This window comes from Syngnathoides biaculeatus, chromosome 21 (genome assembly GCF_019802595.1).
Source record: "Syngnathoides biaculeatus isolate LvHL_M chromosome 21, ASM1980259v1, whole genome shotgun sequence".
Taxonomy (NCBI): domain Eukaryota; kingdom Metazoa; phylum Chordata; class Actinopteri; order Syngnathiformes; family Syngnathidae; genus Syngnathoides; species Syngnathoides biaculeatus.
This window is the reverse complement of record NC_084660.1, coordinates 5,283,134-5,301,376: the sequence shown is the minus strand read 5'-3', so window position 1 is coordinate 5,301,376 and position 18,243 is coordinate 5,283,134. Positions and strand designations below refer to the sequence as shown.

Genomic DNA, 18,243 nt, shown 5'->3' with positions numbered 1-18,243 from the left:
TTAATTGATCCACATGATGTCAATTCAGATTTTGGTCATGCTAATCATTGATGATAAGAATCACAAACGTAGCATATTCTTACGAGCTGGCTATTTAGCATGAGCCCCAATTTCCCACCCCACCCTTGACCTGACGGCGACTTTATAAGGTAGCGGCTGCAAGACCACACCTAAACGCCCCTGCAGATTAGGAGGGGGAGCACCGTCCGGCAGCATAAAGCTCATTCGCTGTAGCATGGAGGACAGGAAAAGGAAGAGCTCCAATCTGGCCAGCGATTCCCCCACACAGATGCGAGGCCCCGCCCCAAACGGCAGGAAGCAGGGCGGTGTGACCCGCCGACCCTGGTCATCAAGGAAGCGATCTAGAGACGTTTGATGAAGACTTTGAGGTCCACTTTTGGATCAATTGTCAGCGTGTTGGCAGGATTACCTGGCATGAAGAGATCCGGTCGGTCCCAGTGGTCAGGGTGGTGATGGATGGCCCACATGTTGACCAAGACTCGAGTCCCACGGCTGATTGTGTGACATCCGATTCTGTGGTGAGAAACCGGCGTTAGCCTGGAGGTGTGTACTGCGCCTGTGCCCGTTTGGCGTACCTGCTGTCGATCATGGCGGTGTGCGGGATCAGCACCGGGCTCACCGGTCGGATCCGCATTCCCTCATTGATGATGCTGTCCAGATATGGGAGCCTTCCGCGGTCTGCTGCGCACACCGCTCGCCCGCCCACCTCTTCGTCGAGCTCCTTCTGTGCACGCTCCTGGACCTGCAAGGGTCACTGTCAAGCCGCTGCCGTCAAATCTGGCGGTTCACCCAAAATGTGTACCTCGGGGTGGTGCAGTAGGTAGGCCAGAATCCAGAGCAGTGTCGTGGATGTGGTCTCCACGCCAGCGCCAAAGGCCTCCGCCGCCGTCATCAGCACGTGGTCATCTGTAATGGCCGCCCCGTCGGGCCCAGGAGAACCTTGACCTTTCAGTAAGGCCTCCAGGAGATCTCGGGGGTCACCTTCACTCAGCACCTCCTGGAGATGAGACGGCAGGTTGCCACATGCGGGAAGCTAATTCCCTTTTCTGCTGTTTTTCACCTTGTGTTCACGCAGTTTTTGAGCGAGGAGGCGGTCTCGCACGGCAATGCACGCCCGTAGCTCGCTCAGCGACGTGTTGGGGAACACCTGAGGAGCGGCAGAAGCTTGTGAGGTGGCAGCGGGTACAACAACGGTTAGGCTCGTACCTTCATCCAGGAGAAGATATCAACCAGTCCTCCCCTGGTGATCGTCCGCACAATGCCGTCGTTGTAGCGCATTACCTCCTCCAGCTCCCCGTCACCGTGTCTGTAGGTGGAGCCAAACACCAGCGTGCAAACCACGTTGGTGACGGCCGTGGTCACCGCCGGCGACGGGTCGAAGCCGCGTCTGTCGCCGCAAAGCAGCTCCGCGCACAGGCCGTCCACCTCGGACAGAACTGACAAAGAGCGTCATCGCCGGAGGCCGTGAACTGATTTGATCAAATCCTGTACATTGAACATGTTCCAACCCCAAAAGCAGGGTACCGACCAATGTCCTGTAGGCGACTGCTTCCTTCTCCGAAGAGAGTGAAGGAAGTGTGCACCAGGCGACGGTGAAGCTTCCACAGCGGTGAGTAGTCAGAGAAGGCGATGTCTTTCCCACCTCGGGTCAGCAGATCGGTGGTCACCTGCCAAAAGTAAGCTCAGTTGACAGGTGTGAGCAAAAACGCAAGTGCTCAATGGCTTCGGGGGGCGTCACCATGCTTGGACGTCCGGCGAAGTCACGCCCGCGCTGCAGCAGAACTTCTTTGGCGTCCGCGAGGGCGTTGACCACCACGGTGCGACGAGGCCCGAGGTAGAGCTCAAACAACGGCCCGTACCTGCCACAAACACGCAGACGCCACCGTGACTAAGCGCAGGAGGCCGTGCCGGTCCACGGGTTTAAGGTTTTACCTGTGGCCCAACTGTGTGAAGAGCAAATGCGGGGGGGTGGCACTTCCCATCCAAGGTAGGCTGCCCACCACGGGCAGACGGGGCAGGCCGGGCATCCCGCTGGAGCGCTGAGCAAAGGCCGCCAAGGCGAAAAGTGCGGCAAGGACAAGGAACACCGGCGGGAGTGACGAGGCGATCGCGGGAAAGACGGACGCCGCCATGGCGAGGGACTGGAGACGGACGCGAAGTGGCTCTCCTTTTAAAGTCGGAGGTCTGGAACAACCTTGCGCGGGTCAGAGGTCGCGTGCGCGAGTTTATCTGCGCCGGGCGACCTTGCTGTTATCAGGCCGCATGCCAGTCCAAAGACGGCCCACTTTTGGATCATTGGTCGGTGATGGTTGCCATAGAAACACCAGCCGCTAGTGGGCGATGTCGAGTGTGTTGGCATCTTTGATTTTTAAACTTAACCCTTGCGTGAAAGTGCTCCCGTCGCCACGGAAACCACATCTCGTCCTCATGGAGCGACACAAACCTTCACGTTTTGCGCTTGTTGTGACAACGTTGTTTACACTTGTCATGCGGATTTTCATCCAAACAGGTGTCGCCATAGAAACGACAACACGCGCACACACACACTCGGTGGACGTATGCGCAGCAGACGTCACACGCACTGCCGCAGTGAGGAAAGCCCGCCGCTCCTTTTATGGCGCGGGGATGCCCGCCGTCACGGCAGGAAGTCAGCCATGTTTGGGCATTCTCAAAGTGCAAGCGGGGGGAATCCCTGGCGCCGCTCTCCGCCAATCAGGTGGTGCCGGCGTTGCCACGGAGACGGAGGGTATAAGAGGACTGGCGAGCGCAGGAGCTCGGCATCCTCAGCGCCAAGCGAGTGCAGCCACACGAACCCCGGACGCACCGCACCGCCTGAAAACCGTTCGGAGGGAACTCCCGCCTCTCTCTTGACCGTCATGCTTGCCGAGCGCCACTGCAGCTTCCTGTCCGACTTCGAGGACGCGTGCAGCGCCTGGGTGGACAGCGTGGAATCCAACCGCTGCGACTTCAACGAGGCTGACCTGTCAGGTGAGCGATCAGAGCGTCGTCATGATAATCTTCTTTGTTGGTGCCATCGTTCCGTTATGCAACAATAACAAACGTGCCCCCCCCCTCTTCTGTCTCGCTCCAGTTGTCTCACCGGGAACTGACGCTTCCGACTCCGATTTCTTCTCTGACTTCAGCGACTCAGATTCCCTCTCGCCTTCCCTCGACTTCAGCAGTGGCTTCCCCCCCGAAGCGACGACGGCGTCAGCGGTGGGCCTGAGCAGCACCGCGGACGCCATCCTCAACATGATCACAGAGATCGTCGGAATCTGCGGCGAAATGGAGCAGCGAGAGGACACCGTCCACCCTCCTGTGACCACGGTCAAGAGCGAGCCGGCCGGCTCCGGCTGCGGGGCCGACTACGTCGCAACGCCGGCCGCTCCAGATTTCATCGAGGCTCTTCTGAGCCAAGACAGCGGGCAGGGTGAGATGAAGGCGTTGGAGGTCAAGCAGGAACCGGTGGAACCGGAGGACTGGATGAAGAACTGGAGGGTTGCCACTGAGGGAGACCAGGTCAAAATGGAGGTTGACCTCCAATGTCCCGGCCGTTCCACCCTGGACCCCGACCTCCTGTCATCCCTCCTGCAGGGCGCCTTCCCCACCGTGCACCTGGGCAGCGTGTCAACGGGCGCCAAGGCGTCCCGGAAGGGCCGCAGGGCCCTCGGCAAGAGCGACGGGAAGGCCAAGGCGTTCCCGTGCTTCGTGGAGGGCTGCGAGCGCCGCTTCTCGCGCTCCGACGAACTCAACAGGCACGTGCGCGTCCACACGGGACAGAAGCCCTTCCAGTGCGCCGTGTGCTCGCGGACCTTCAGCCGCAGCGACCACCTGACCACGCACATGCGCACGCACACGGGCGAGAAGCCCTTCTCCTGCGACGTGTGCGGCAAGCGCTTTGCACGCAGCGACGAGAGGAAGCGGCACGGGCGCGTGCACGTCAAGCAGCAGCTCCGAGCGCAGATGATGGCCGCCTATTCGCTGGCTGTGAGCGCCGTGTGAGGCGCGGGGGTCCGGCTGAGCGCGCCGCAGCGGTGGCGTTGTCGAAACGTTCGGCGCCTGAAGGTGGTCTGCTTTTGGCCTCCTGGCGAAACCCACGTGGGCCCAGCAGGTGCATGCTGGGAGTCGGAAAAGGATGTTCATGCATGAGGGTGAAACGTGACGTGAGCTCCATGTTTGTACAATAGCTCTCTATTTTTTTAAATGTTTCTATACTTTGTCCCGTGACTTTTCTATGACTTGCACTGATGCATTGTGGGATATGTGTTTAATGTCCCTGCTTGAGGATGCTTCAATAATAATAATAAAAAAAAAAAAAAAAAACACGAGATGGACTCTAAAGTGCTTCCTTATCAACCTCGTCAACTGTTCGGCTTGTGTGTGGGAATTGGGAAGGTTGTGTCGCCATGGCAACTGAACTTCTGTGAGTCATCTCGACGGTGTTCTAAACACAAGGTCGCCGTGGCGCCGAGAGGAATCGCGATGGCAACGCCGCGTAGCATCAAGGCCGCTGGGATTCTGGAACAGATGACCCTGAAGGCCCGACGGGTTGCAACACAGCCGCTCACAACTTTGTCCAGAAAGTGGTTTGAAGTGAATCCCATAATGCAAAAACGTTGCATTACCTTCTAAGGGCAGCTATTGTTAATATTTATTTTATATTTCCATATGGAAACGCTGCAGACGTGACAAATTCACACACACACACAGTAATGCTTACTGCCATACAGAATACTTGCTAATCAATGGTGTTTTACTTTTTGGTAGTTGTCAAGACTCGAAGAAAAAATAACAAAACAAAAACATAAATGGTTTTTTGGGGGGTGAAAGTACTGTATGTGCTAAAACTACAACATTGACCGCGTGCGAGAGCATTACACTCTGTAACATTGCTACTGGAAAAGCAGATATGCCACATTTAATATGGCGGATAAGCTGTCGTATCATAGCAACGGCGACTGTATCTGCACCTTTGACAGCACATCCGGGCGTTCTGAGTGCTCCACTTCCGTCCAATGCTGATGACGAACCCAAGCCCCCCCCCCCCCCCCCCCCCACCTCGAAGCAGTTCAGCTGTTCGGTTGGCTGCCAACAATCCCCAAAAGTCCCGAAGATTATTTTGTCTTTCTCCCGCTCGCGTCACCCGAAGTCGAGGAGCCTCAAACCCAAATTCGGCCGCCGACGAAGTAGCGAGAGCCCAATGAAAAGGTGTCGGTTCGAGCAGCGAGAGTGACTGCGGCCAGGTACGGAGGCTAACCGCGTTAGCATGCTAAGACACAAGCAGATGTATCAAGGCAAACGTCAAGTTGTTGTTGTTTTTGTTATTGGACTGGTCGCATCTAACTTGATGGCTAATATGATCATCTCGTGATGAAAACAGTGCCTTTTATTCAATGCGTCGTTCTGCTCAACAGTGGCTCACGTCACAATGTTTTTTGTCCTACCTCCAGAACGATGACATATGTTTAAAATTGTCACTTTTATTCAAGAGTTAACTGCCTTCTAGCCCCTCTGCTACCATGTATGTCACATTGTTTTTCCCCCATTCAGAATGACTGATCGGATCTTGCATGTTTTTTTTTTTTTTATTGATACGTGATAAGATTTCCCAATTTTAAAAATTGGGAAAAAATCCGAAATTCCGGGTGATTCTTAACGACACGAGACTCAAATAGCAACAAATTGAATATTATTGAGAAGAGCAGTGTTGGCAGTAGAAGAAGTAAGACGACAGTCCTTCTCCTTCCATTTGCTCTCACTAAATTTCCTTTTTTTCCCCCTCAAAACAATGAATTCGATGTCGTGGAAAAAAAATGACGCATGTTTTCTGCGCTCAGGTGATGGCCCCCACAGCTATGAAGCTGCGTGATCGCCGCCGTTACAACAACAACAGCGGCGAGGCGCAGCCCGAGGAAGTGCACAGGAGCCGAGGGAGACGCAGGGGAAAGACGGGCGCCAACACGCCGGCCGCCAGCGCCGCCGCCGCGTTGTCTCCTCCTGCGCCGTCGGCCCGAGCGGCGGAGGAGGCGTCGCCCGACTCCAAGTGTCCCATCTGCCTGGACCGCTTCAACAATATGGCGTATTTGGACCACTGCCTGCACCGGTTCTGCTTCCCGTGCATCCAGGAGTGGTCGCACAACAAGGCCGAGTGTCCGCTGTGCAAGCAGCCCTTCGCCTCCATCTTGCACTCGGTGCGCGCCGAGGACGAGTTCAAGGAGTATACGCTGCGCCCCACCCCCACCAGCAGCAGCGTGGCGGCCACCGTGGCCATGGTGGCCGCCATGGCGTCGGCGAGCGAGGAGGAAAACGGGGCGTGGGATTGGTATTTGGACGTCCTGCCGTTTCCGCTGTCGGAGCGTGGCGTCATCTTCGAAGGCCCGTCGGGCCAGGGGGACGCTGGAGCGGCCCGGCCCTCGCGGCGCCTCGTGACCCGATTGGTCGCCAGGCTGCGTCTGCAGCGAGAAGGCTTAGCGGCGCAGCGTCTGACGGCGGAAGAGATGGTGGCCTTTCGCCGGGCCCTCTATCGCGGGGGCATTCGCGCGCGTGGCGTCGCGGGCGCTGGCCCCGCCGAGCCGGAGCGCGACGTCACGGTGGACGGCTTCCGTCGGGACCCCGCCCAGTTGAACAGACTGCGGCCTTGGCTGCGCCGCGAGTTGACGGTGCTGTACGGCGCGTACGGCTCGCTGGTGGACGTCGTCCAGCGCATCATCGCGGCTCGGGTGGCTCGCCATGGATTGGAGGACGCGGCGACCATGCAGGAAGAGCTGCAGCCCTTCCTGTTGGCACAAACGGCGCACTTCTTACACGAGCTGCTGTGCTACGCCCGCTCGCCGCTCAGCCTAGACGATTACGACCTGCACGCCGCCTACCATCCGCCGCTCACCAACTGCGGCGGCTCCCCTTCCATCTCCGAGGAGGTGGAGGAGCGACGGCACAACGATGAGACGCCGGGACCCTCGAACTCCGGCGCGGCGGCGTTGCCGCCCTCCAGCCCCATCCCGCAGGAGGACGAGGCCGAGTGTCTGATCGTGGGCTACAAGAAGCCGCTGGCCGAGCGCACGCCGGAGCTGGTGCACCTGTCGTCCGACTCCGACTCGTCGTCGCCTGCGATCCCGCCCGCCGCCGCCCGTGAGGAAAATCCCCCTGCGGCGGGGTCGGTCAGCTCGGTGTGCGCGCTCAGCCCGCCGTCGGTGCCCCGTGACAAAAAGAGGAAAAAGAAGAAGAAGAGGAGCCGCGCGTGCACGAGGAAGAGTGGCACCCTGGCCAATCCCAACCGCTCCATTTACCCCGCCATGATGCGCCCCTTCTCGCACTCTAGCCCGGAGTCCGGCTGGCCGCTGGCCCTCAGCTCGTCGGATTGCAGCTGGGAATTCTCGTCGTCCTCCTCCTCCTCTGTCTGCTCCTCCTCGCCGCCGCCGTCCCCTCTCTCACCGTTGCGCTGCGCCGGCGAGAAGCCCGGCGGGAAGAGGAAGTACAAGAGCCGGCACCTAGACGAGCGCAACCACCCCGACGGGAGGCGGCGAGGGAGGGGCCGCAGCAAGAGAAGGAGCGACTCGCGGAAGAGCCCCGTCGGCGCCGACAGGTGAGCGCGTCCCATTCTTCCTCTTTGCGTCCGTAAACGTCTCGCGGCGGACGTGCGGAAGCATGACTGACCCTGCCCCTTCCTGTCCCGCAGCACGGGAGGGCCCCAACGCGACCGCAGTCCCAGCGTGGAGATCATCTACGAAGGCGCCGCCCCGCCCAAGCGCCACCGCAAGACGCAGGATGACAGCGGGTACACACACACACACACACACACAAAAAAAGAATCATAAATTTAATTCCTTGCGTAATTCTGAAAATAAATGCTGACAACTGAACAATTGGATGATTAATAAAGAAAAATTAACCAACCCTTCCCTTTGACGGCGCTTGCCCCGCAGGCCGCCGCCCATCATTACGTTGGAGAGCGACAGCAGCGGCGACGAGGCGTCGCGCCCCCGCGATCTTCCGTCGGCGCGCTCGCCCGACGCGGTCGTGGACTTGGTGGACCCGGCGCCCCGCCCCTCGGAGGCGGCGGACGTCACGGACGGCGACTTTCCAAACCAGACGCCGGCGGCCGTTCACCAGGTAAGGAGCAGCCCCCCCCCGCTGGTGCGGGCGCCAACGCTCAAACTTCAAGTTACTGGCACCAAGGAGGAAGACGCCAACTTTTCCCCGCCCTCCTCTTCCTTTGACTTCCTGTCTCACACCACTGACCTCTTCGGAAGCGACCCGATGGCAGGAAGTGACCTCAGCCCCCCGCTCTCCCCCTCCATCTTGTCATGTCACCTCTGATGTCACCGGACGTGACAAACTGTTCTTTTGTTTTCCGCCTCTTGATGTAAAAGACTGTTGCCTTGGCAACACACCCTGGACTCAAATCGACCGCAGTGCGTCTTCGCTGGTGGGCCACTGGATGGCGCACTAAAACTGTAAAATCATCTCCAGACTTGTTTTTCAAGTGCTTTTAATGTGAAACTGAATAGCGGTGAGGATGTTGATGAACTCATACGTGCACGCACACACACACGCGCGCGCACACACAGTTTATGACAATAAACACTTCCAGGGGATTTGAAATGTGTCCGTCATTGTGTGGAAGCATTTCCCCGCCACGCCCACATCGGAGCGCAGGAGCCGCTGCTCCATTGTTAGCAGTTGCTTAGCAACACGGGCGCTCTGTTGTCAAGGACGACCAGGGTTCTGCCTTGCCGGGATGAGGATGATGGGCACACACGCTATGACGCAATCGACTGTGTGTGTGTGTGTGTGTGTCTCTCAGAGACACTTCCTCGTAGTATTGTCTCATCCACGAGAGCGTTTGTGGTCCTTGTAGTCCTCCTGAGGAAAGTTGTAGTCCTTTCACGCGCGCCACACACTTGCCGGACGAGCGACACGAGTTGAAGCCGACGTGCGGTCCTTCGCGGCTGGTCGGAAAATGTTCGTCATTGACCTTTTGATGCCAGGTCTTGAGTTTAAAAAAAAAATCCATGCATCATTCGTTCTTTCTGTTTTTAATTAGCGGTCCAATCAAAACTAGACGGTTTGTTTTTTTTTTTAAGAAAGAAGGAGTGACACACGGATTCTCCACCGCAAGCAACCAACGGGGAAGTGGAGGGGGGGGCGGCGGGGGGGCGAGGCTGTAGCCGAACTGCCTTCAGTCCGGTCGCGATGTGCGACCGCCGCTTCCTGTTCGGCCGTCAGGCGCTGACTAGAAGAACCACCGGAAGGCCTCGCCGGTCGGGACGGATGGCGGCCTCTACGGAGGAGGAAACAACAACGAAAAAAAAAAATGTGTGAAAGAGTCCATAAACCTTCTGACCACGCACGCACGTAGACAAGTCATCACTCACTCTCGCGCCACAGCTCCAATTAGCGTGTAATTGACAAAGATTAGCCTAATGTGCTAGCACGTGCGCATCCTGTCAGTGTGTGTGTGTGTGTGTGTGTGTGTGTGTGTGGGGGCTAATTAGCGACGGTTTGCGCCGACTCTCACGGGAGGAAGCGAGGATGAATGCAGATGTCGTCCCGTGTCCAGCGCCGCTCATTAATTGAGCCCAAAAGCCAATTTGGTGTCGCGGCTATTCTTTCGAGGGTGTGCAAACTTTTGCGCTCAAGGGCCATGTTTAAGTATTTAAAAAAAAACGGATTATTTATGGATGTGGTTTAAAAAAAAAAAAAAAGTTAACACTGACTATTTTGATAAAATGATTCTAATAAGGAAACCAATGTTGAATTTAAATGAATTATTCATTGCGGTTTTTATTGCAATAAATCAATACACCAGTTATTTAATGGCCGAAATGAATTACATATATTTTATAAGTAAGGAAATTTGGAGATACTGCTCGATTTAATTTCATTGCACTTTCGAAAATTGCGGAAATGAGCGGTGGCCCGGATGAGACTTAACTTCGGAATACGTGAACATCACGTGCGGCGTCACCCGTTCCCGCCGCCCCCCCTCACCTCGAGCGTCCCTCCCCCGCCTCCCCCCGGCTTCTTCTTGAGCTCCTCGCACTTCCTGAACTTGCAGATCTGGTGGCCCGTCTTCCTGTTGCGGCAGGACGAGCAGACGCCGCAGTTGATGAGGCGCCGGCACGGCCCGCAGACGCCGCAGCGCTTGCGCTTCCGCTTGGACGAGGAGGAGGAGGAGGACGGCGACGACAGGACCACGCCCCCCGCCGCCACGCCCGACGACGAGGGCGAGGACGAGGAGGGGCAGGGCGAGGAGCCGGCGTGCTGCTGGCAGTCTGTGGGCCCCCGCTGGCCGCCCGTCATCTGGAAGGCGCTGCCGGCGTCTGACATCCCGCCCGCCGTCGAACCCATCGCCATGACGATGACGCCCGGGGGTAAACCCAGCCCTCCCAGGAAGCCGCTTCCGAGAACTGCGCCCCCGTTGCAGCTGCCCCCCTCCGATAGGCCCATCACGTCGGGGTGGGCGTGTCCTTGCTTGCCGACGCCGCAGTCGCTCCCTCCGCCGTAGCCGGGCAGGAAGTTGGCGTTGCTGGGCGCCATGGGGTGGTGGTGTCCCGTTTGGGCGACGGGAAGCGAGGCGGCGGCGGCGTGTTTTTCAGTCCGTCCCCCCTCGTCGGCCCCTCCGCCCTGGTGCATGCTGCTCCCGTGGGGGTGCGAGGGGGTCATGTGACCGGCGGGCGCGGCCGGGTGGTGGCGGTGGTGCGCGGCGCCGGGCTTCGGCCGACCCCAGAAGACGGCGGCCGGGTGGTTGACGTTGTCGTGGCAACCCCAGGGCGCCGTCGCCATGGCCCCCAGTCTGGTGGCCGCGGGGGGGAAGATGGGAGCGGCGGCCGCCAAGCGCGCCGCCAGCTTGGCCGACTGCGGGAAGTTGCCCACGTCCACGTTGGTCTTGTAGAAGCTGGCGATGGATGAGCGGTAGCGGTCCATCTCGCTGCTGTAGTCCAGCATGGGGGCCAGCGTGGACACCTGCAACCACAGGCGGGGGGGTGGGGGGGGGGTCACTTTTAGGACTCTTCCAAGCTATTTTTTTATTTTTTGCTTAACGTGTGCAAACATGACTCCCCCGTGTGTGTTATGACAAGTTAACGTGACAGTTTTGCTCGCCGATGGCCGGTCAAGCTCCGATTAAGGTTCACGGCGTTGAGAAATGGATTTGATGGCGTTAATATGATATTGCAACGCAAATGCTGACACTGAGTGCAAAGTCAGCAGCTTGTAGTCGCTCGAGACTCGTTTGAAACTTTCCAGTCGACTTGTGAATTTGATCACGTCGTGATTTGCTCCACTTTTGGACTTTTGACTCCAAACCCACCTGGCCTTGCCCGCCGTAACCGTGGTGATTCGGGTGGTGGTGCGAGGAGGCCGAGCTCCGCTGCAGCACGGACGACAGGTCGCTCTCCACGCACACGCCGCTCGTCATGCCCGACATGGTCGCCGCGCACGCCTTTTGTTTACTTTCCTGCGGGAGGGGGCGGGGGACACACACACAAAAACACGAAACACGCTGAGTACCTGTGACCTCTGACCTGTGGTGGGAAAGCGGTATCGCGAGAGGAGAGGGAGGGGATGTTATCGTGGTACCGTGACAGCGCTCCCTGGAGGCGGGGCGAATTATCCGGTCAGCGTGACAGAAGGTCACGGCGGCCGCCGACCGCGAGAGGAAACCACTCTCCCAGGCGGCACATTAACGCCCTCCTCCCTTCCTCCTCCTCCTTCACGCTGCCCCCATCCCCCCCCACCCCTCTCCCTCATCCCACAGGCGCAGCAGGAGGAAGACGAGGGGGGGGGGTGGAGGGAGGGAGGGGGGAGGTTGAAGGCAGCTCGTAAAAGGCTAAAAAGCGTGAAGGCGGCATGCGGCGGTCCAACACACTCGCGCTCGCGCACACACTCAGAGGCAGAAGGAGGAGAACATGAGGAGATGAGGCTACTCACCGGGCCTGCGAGGAGGAGAAGAGGAAGAGGAGGACCGTCTGGGAATTAGCCCGCCACGGATCATGGCTGGCGGGGAAGGAGATGGAGAGCGGAGGAGGTGGAGGAGGAGGAGGAGGGGGGCAGGTGGTGGTGGGGGGGGGGAGGGAGAGGAGAGGAGCACCGGGAGGGATTTGTCGGTCTGTCAGTAGCGGCGAGGGATGGTGGCAAAGGGGGGAGGGGGAGGGGGTGATGGATAATGGGAAAAGGGGGGGGGGGCGTATAATCACCTGGGCTTGGCACAAGCGAGCTCGCGCGAGGCAGGAAGAAGGAGTTCAATTAGCAGGTGGCGTGGAGACAGCGAAAGACCCTGCAGGGGGGGAGGGGGGCGATGAATAATGGCGGAGGTTATGAACGAATACGTGCGTCGTCCTCACGACGCGGTGGGGGGGCGGGAGGTGGTTGGTGCGGGTGGGGGGGCTTGTTGGCAGGCTGATGCTCGCTGACAGAAGAGGGGGAGGGGAGGCGCGTGTCGGCTTGTGCCCTCCGCTGCGTCTGGCGCCACCCGTGGCCGCGCGCCGCGTGGCGTCTGATTGGCGCCCGGGGAGGAAGTGGAGGCGGCGAAAGTGTGAAGATGATTGGCGGCTGGCCAGGAAAAGATGTCACACACGCACACACACGCACGCACACGTACACGCGCTTCGACGCGCATCCACGCACACGCCAGCGCCGCCCCCCCCCCTCCCCCGACCGCCGCTCCCCCGCTGCGATTCGTCCAAGGCTTCATTCGGCGGAGGTCGCAGGTCAGCAACGTCGAGTTGGGTGGTCCGGTGACCTTTGACTCCCCCCTCGCTTACATAAACCAATGTGAAACAATAGGGATGCAGAACATCGCCCTCTAGCGGATTACGATGGAACGTGCAGCTTTAAAGGCGACGTATGATTCCTCCTTCACGTAACGGAGACGGCAAACAAAAACGTACATAACTGCATATTCTGACAAACGAAAAAAAAATAACCGTCCTTTATAAAAAAGTGTTATAAATCCTTTTAGGTGTATCGGCTGTCGTGCGTTGGTGGTATAGTGGTGAGCATAGCTGCCTTCCAAGCAGTTGACCCGGGTTCGATTCCCGGCCAACGCATCATATTTTTTTTTCCCCGACTTTCTTCTGTATATTTAAAATTGTAACCATGTTTTGACACCTGTATTTGTCCCTTGCCTTAAAAAGAGAGGTTACACCAGCATTTGTTGCGTTCAGAATCGCTCCAGAAACCCGATCCACAACTACACGATCCCGTGCACATTCTAAATCATGCGAGAGCAAATGACGTCATTGAGGGCGACCGAGATGCGCGTTTCGCGGTGCAGTCCAATGTTTTGTCTCTGTGAGGATGAGGAGGCCGCAGGAAATGAGCCGAATGAATTCTACAAGACAGACCCGCTTCTTCCCTGCAGCACGACCTGCTGGTCACTCGACACACTCTCACTTCTTCTCGTTGTGAGACGTTTAAACCTATCAATGGTGCCTTGCGCTGACTCAACGAAATTAGCAGAACCGATTGCTTTATTCTACTCATCCTTTCTTCTTCCGCTTTTGTCCTCAAGAGTCGTTTTTTTTCACGTGCAAAGTTTGAGTATTTAAATACATTTTGTTGTTGTTGTTGTTTGTTTGTTTTTTTTTAAATGTTTGTTTATTCCGAGGTTGGTTGTGTGCGCGAGCGCGTTTGAGTCGTCCAGGATCATCCCTCCGCTAATCTCTTTATCTGGGCCCCGGCTCTGCGAGTTCACGCCGCTTCTGCCGGGTTGGGGGGAACTTTTTTTTTTCTCCTTCCCCCTTCCGCTCATCTGGTGGGTTTCAAAGTGGTTTGGGGGCGCAGTTGTGTTGCCATGGCAACGGCTTGGATGGAGCTTGCGTAATGTTGACAGGTGAGTGATGCAGTGGGTGCAAGGCAAAAGACCTTGTCCACATCGTGTGTGTGTGCGTGTGTCTCAGTCGGAAGGAGCGCCTCAATGGCCCAGATTTCGCCGGCGGACTTGGCCGCCCCAGGCCTGGACGACATGGAGGACGGCAGGTGAGTTGCTGCTGGGGGGACACATCAAACACACAAGAGCAGGGTGTCACAGACCAGCAGAGCGGGTACGGACCCAAATGCAGGACTCCCAGGCAAAGGTATAACGCACAATTTATTATAAACTAAGTTGTGCACGACAACACAGTCCAAGAAGGCAGGTTCCGCAAAACAAGAAACAAGGTCCGATAACTTTGAGTCAACTTAAGAGCACAACAAAAGCGTGACTGGACTGTAATAGCGCAGCGGCGGAGTAACCCAGGATGCGGTAAAATCATACTCAACGAACTGGCCGGTTTGTTCTGTCAAGTGTCAGCGGTACCGGGGCGGAGCCAAATGCAGGACTCCCAGGCAACGGCATAGTGTTCGGAGTGGTTTTATTCGAGAAACAGGGTCTTACGCGCTGTAACAGTCCGACCAGGCCGAGGCACAAATCACTAACTAAAAGCAGGACCCACAAACGTGAAACGTGGTCCGATGACTATGACACAAACTAAGACTTGACAAGACGGGGATGAACAAAAGGGCACAGACTCGCAGTGACAGGGAAAGCTCAACACTAAACTTGCAAGTTTTCCCATCTTTTTACTGTATTGTCCGATATTTGACAAATGATATGTCAGTACGATAAATTGACAGTAAAACATCAATTTACCTTTGTACTTGAGTATATTGCAGTCCGTACTAAAGTATCTGTACAAGTATGTACTTGTACTTCTAGGTACGTAAGTTCGCGAGTACTTTTTGCCACCTCCGTGCGTATAACTGGTGATGTCTTCTAGGTGTGCGGGACTTCTCTTCAACGTCAACAACAGCAACAACAACAAGTAACAAACCTTTAAAAAAAAAAATTGCACGTTATTCCCGATGCACACCACTGGACACATTTCGTGTCGTATTGTAGGGATGACAAGAAGAAGAAGAAGAAGAAAAAAAAGGAGGAGAAGAAAGACAAAAAAACGTAAGCACTTTGACGACTTTGCGACGGTTTTTCCCAGGACACCAACGAAATCTAGTTTTCAAGACTGCGAGGAGGTATAGCCATGATTGTTTGGGTGCTGACATGTGCCTCCCTCACTCCTGTTCGCTGGTTCTGCAGGAAGGAGGCGAAGAAGAAAGCCAAGAAAGAAGAAGAAGAGGAGGAAAAGAAGAAAGCCAAGGCAGAGGAGAAGAAGGAGGCGGTGTAGGTTGATTGCAATGATGATGGCAGCCGGTGGCGTACTCAAGTCAGGCCAGTCACCAATTGTAGGACTTGAACGAAAACTAAAAAAACTGGACTTGCCTCTGACTTGGTCTACATGAATGACTGGACTTGCTTGAAATTTAGTGGACTTGACCTGTTGGAGATTAGTCGCAGTAAATTGGGACTTCCTTGAAGCAAGAAGGCTTAGACTTGAGACAAAATTGTGTGTCTCAAGCTGAATACGAGTTTGTGTGTGTTAGTCCACAGGAGATCACAGTGGTGGACCCGGCGGGGGACACATATTACCACTGGCTCTTCATTATCACGCTTCCCGTCATGTACAACTGGACCCTCATCATCGCCAGGTAATGCCCCCAATCTCAGTCACCCCGTTGCACCATCCCAGATTTCTGAGGGTCTCGTGGTGGGGACCACATCAGAGCGTGCTTCGAGGAACTTCAGATGGACTACTTGCGCTGCTGGTTCTTCTTGGATTTTCTCTGCGACTTGGTCTACGTGGCCGACATGGTCTTCCGAACCAGGACAGGTTTGTGCACACAGTCACGCTCATGAACACTGCCGTGGTTTTGATTATGTTCATGGTGTGGCTGCAGGCTACCTGGAGCAGGGTCTTCTAGTTAAGGATGAGCAGAAGCTACGCGAGCGTTACATAAAGAGTTTCCAGTTCCGACTAGATGTCCTCTCCATGGTCCCCACGGATGTTCTGTACGCCACGCTGGGCCTCAACTACCCCGAGATCCGCCTCAACAAGCTGCTGAGGTTCAACAGGTGGAACAAAATGGCCGGCGACAGCAGCGTCGGCGGCCAGGGGCTATTCCGAAACATATGTCTCCTGTTTTCAGGATGCTGGAGTTCTTCCAAAGGACCGAGACCAGAACCAACTACCCCAATGCGCTGCGAATCTCCAACCTGGTCATGTACATTGTCATCATCATCCACTGGAACGCCTGCCTCTACTATTCCTTCTCCAAGGCCATTGGTGGGGCTTACCGATTCCTGATAGTATAACAAAAGGACATTGCATTATTCCTTTGTCCTTTTTCAGGTTTTGGCTCGGACAGGTTTGTGTATCCTGACCCAGCAAACCCAGAGTTCGGGCGCCTGGTGAGGAAGTACGCCTACAGTATGTACTGGTCCACACTGACGCTCACCACCATCGGAGAGACTCCACCCCCTGTGGAAAACTCCGAGTATTTCTTTGTGGTCACCGATTTCCTGGTGGGTACCATGACATCCGGAGCACAAACGCCTTGGCACTCACTTCCTGTCCGCCACAGGTGGGCGTGCTGATCTTCGCCACTATCGTGGGTAACGTGGGCTCCATGATTACAAACATGAACGCCGCCCGCGCCAACTTTCAGGCTCGCATCGACGCTATCAAACAGTACATGAGCTTCCGCAAGGTCAGTGGAGTGACCACAGGTAATAATTTTCTGATCTCCCTCCATAATTCTTGCTTGATGTAGCTTCAAGGTGGGTCTTTCACAAGGTTTAGCCAATGATCTGATCCCCAAGGTAACCAAAGATCTGGAGAAGCGAGTCATAAAGTGGTTCGACTTCCTGTGGACCAACAAGAAGGCGGTGGACGAGCGGGAAGTCCTCAAATACCTTCCGGACAAGCTGAGAGCCGAGATTGCCATCAACGTGCACCTGGACACGCTCAAGAAGGTCAGATCAGTTGTGTGTTGGGGATTCCCCCCATAAACCAGATACCGACGTACTTTCAAGACCACAATGCAAAGCTAGTCTTCTTTGTATGGTCACCGTCTCGGCATCCAGGTGCGTATCTTCGCCGACTGCGAGGCGGGCCTGCTGGTGGAGCTGGTTCTGAAGCTGCAGCCGCAAGTCTACAGTCCCGGAGACTACATCTGCAAAAAGGGCGACATCGGGCGCGAGATGTACATCATCAAGGAGGGCAAGCTCGCCGTTGTCGCCGACGATGGCGTCACACAGTTTGTGGTCCTCAGCGACGGCAGCTACTTTGGCGAGATCAGCATACTGGCCATCAAGGGTGGGCAGTAGCCAAGTACAAATACCTTGTTACCGAAGTTGATTCTTTTGTATTATTTGTACTCGCGACATTTGCTGTTAGAATTCAATGAGTACTTCTGCTTTCACCAGAGTACTTTTACTTTTTGCCCGTCTTCATGCCTCGGCCCTTCTTCGTCACCGACAGGCAGCAAAGCCGGAAACCGGCGAACGGCAAACATCCGCAGCATCGGTTACTCCGACCTCTTCTGCCTTTCCAAGGACGACCTGATGGAAGCGTTAACCGAGTACCCCGACGCCAAGGCCTTGTTAGAAGAGAAGGGGAGACAGATCCTGATGAAGGACGGGCTGCTGGACCTGGAGGTAAGTACCCTGGGGACCGCAAGCGCCTCGTCTCCTGCCCTTCGGTTCTCAGTGCTCGTTCTGTTCTGTCAGGTGGCGGCGCAGGGCCCCGACCCCAAGGAGATGGACGAGAAAGTGGAGCGGATGGCGAGCACGCTAGACGACCTCCAGACACGCTACGCTCGACTGCTGGCCGAGCACGAGGCCACGCACAGCAAGATCAAACATCGAGTCAGCAGGCTGGAGAAGAAGCTCCCCTCCCGGGGAGGCGACGTCCCGGCGCCACCGACCGAATAACGAGCAGTACTATGGAAGCGTGTGTTCTTTCCATATTCCCAACGAGGAACACAGACATAATTCATTCAGTTCATAGCTAGTCTGCTCATGCTCGGGTTCTCAAACTGGAGGTCCACTGAGTGAATTTAGCACTATCCTAGCGTGCTTCAACCTAAATATTCATGTGCCAGCGTTGTCAATTTAGCGATGCTTGAAACAAATCTTTGTCCCCCCCCCCAAAAAAAAAAAAAAAACAAGCAAATTTCATTCCTTTTTAGAAGCGATACACTTTTCATTTGAATTATATGACATAATTTACTGTAAATGATAATATCTTCCAGCCAGAGACCCCAATTTGAGAAACCCATGCTAAATAGTCTCAATATGATTTGTAGCAGAAATATCCTAATCACATTTTTTTTTTTTTCTTGGAA

The 18,243-nt window shown here is 56.0% G+C and overlaps 5 protein-coding genes and 1 non-coding gene across 7 annotated transcripts; 4 read left to right on the top strand and 2 right to left on the bottom strand.

The window, feature by feature from the left end:
* Window positions 1-81: 81 nt before the first annotated feature.
* On the bottom strand, window positions 82-2,483 carry LOC133494674 (steroid 17-alpha-hydroxylase/17,20 lyase). Its single transcript, XM_061808702.1, has 9 exons — window positions 1,954-2,483; window positions 1,760-1,880; window positions 1,550-1,688; window positions 1,228-1,457; window positions 1,082-1,168; window positions 824-1,018; window positions 597-763; window positions 431-534; window positions 82-362 (listed from the first exon to the last, which is right to left on the bottom strand). Exons 1-9 carry the CDS (start codon window positions 2,151-2,153, stop codon window positions 91-93), a joined length of 1,515 nt encoding a protein of 504 aa, XP_061664686.1. The 5' UTR covers window positions 2,154-2,483; the 3' UTR covers window positions 82-90.
* LOC133494675 (early growth response factor homolog 1-like) lies at window positions 1,500-4,241 on the top strand. The gene is made up of 3 exons (XM_061808703.1): window positions 1,500-1,630; window positions 2,531-3,009; window positions 3,113-4,241. Exons 2-3 carry the CDS (start codon window positions 2,580-2,582, stop codon window positions 4,021-4,023), a joined length of 1,341 nt encoding a protein of 446 aa, XP_061664687.1. The 5' UTR covers window positions 1,500-1,630; window positions 2,531-2,579; the 3' UTR covers window positions 4,024-4,241.
* An 832-nt stretch (window positions 4,242-5,073) lies between these two features.
* On the top strand, window positions 5,074-8,948 carry LOC133494672 (E3 ubiquitin-protein ligase Topors-like). Its single transcript, XM_061808701.1, has 4 exons — window positions 5,074-5,264; window positions 5,859-7,603; window positions 7,697-7,795; window positions 7,944-8,948. Exons 2-4 carry the CDS (start codon window positions 5,862-5,864, stop codon window positions 8,335-8,337), a joined length of 2,235 nt encoding a protein of 744 aa, XP_061664685.1. The 5' UTR covers window positions 5,074-5,264; window positions 5,859-5,861; the 3' UTR covers window positions 8,338-8,948.
* A 1,036-nt stretch (window positions 8,949-9,984) lies between these two features.
* Window positions 9,985-11,709, bottom strand: LOC133494952 (protein pygopus-like). Its single transcript, XM_061809261.1, has 3 exons — window positions 11,602-11,709; window positions 11,333-11,479; window positions 9,985-10,986 (listed from the first exon to the last, which is right to left on the bottom strand). Exons 2-3 carry the CDS (start codon window positions 11,447-11,449, stop codon window positions 9,985-9,987), a joined length of 1,119 nt encoding a protein of 372 aa, XP_061665245.1. The 5' UTR covers window positions 11,450-11,479; window positions 11,602-11,709.
* A 1,289-nt stretch (window positions 11,710-12,998) lies between these two features.
* Window positions 12,999-13,070, top strand: trnag-ucc (transfer RNA glycine (anticodon UCC)). The gene has a single exon. It is a non-coding gene; the product is annotated as a tRNA-Gly (tRNA).
* A 240-nt stretch (window positions 13,071-13,310) lies between these two features.
* On the top strand, window positions 13,311-18,182 carry cnga1b (cyclic nucleotide gated channel subunit alpha 1b). Of its 2 annotated transcripts, none has more exons than XM_061809009.1 (15): window positions 13,311-13,855; window positions 13,923-14,001; window positions 14,781-14,825; window positions 14,903-14,959; window positions 15,098-15,181; window positions 15,442-15,546; window positions 15,622-15,728; window positions 15,796-15,970; window positions 16,045-16,181; window positions 16,248-16,420; window positions 16,480-16,605; window positions 16,718-16,870; window positions 16,982-17,213; window positions 17,379-17,554; window positions 17,627-18,182. In XM_061809009.1, exons 1-15 carry the CDS (start codon window positions 13,846-13,848, stop codon window positions 17,828-17,830), a joined length of 1,863 nt encoding a protein of 620 aa, XP_061664993.1. In that variant the 5' UTR covers window positions 13,311-13,845; the 3' UTR covers window positions 17,831-18,182. The 2 variants fall into 2 exon arrangements, with proteins under 2 accessions (XP_061664993.1, XP_061664992.1); XM_061809008.1 differs by having other exon boundaries at window positions 16,480-16,624.
* Window positions 18,183-18,243: the final 61 nt, after the last annotated feature.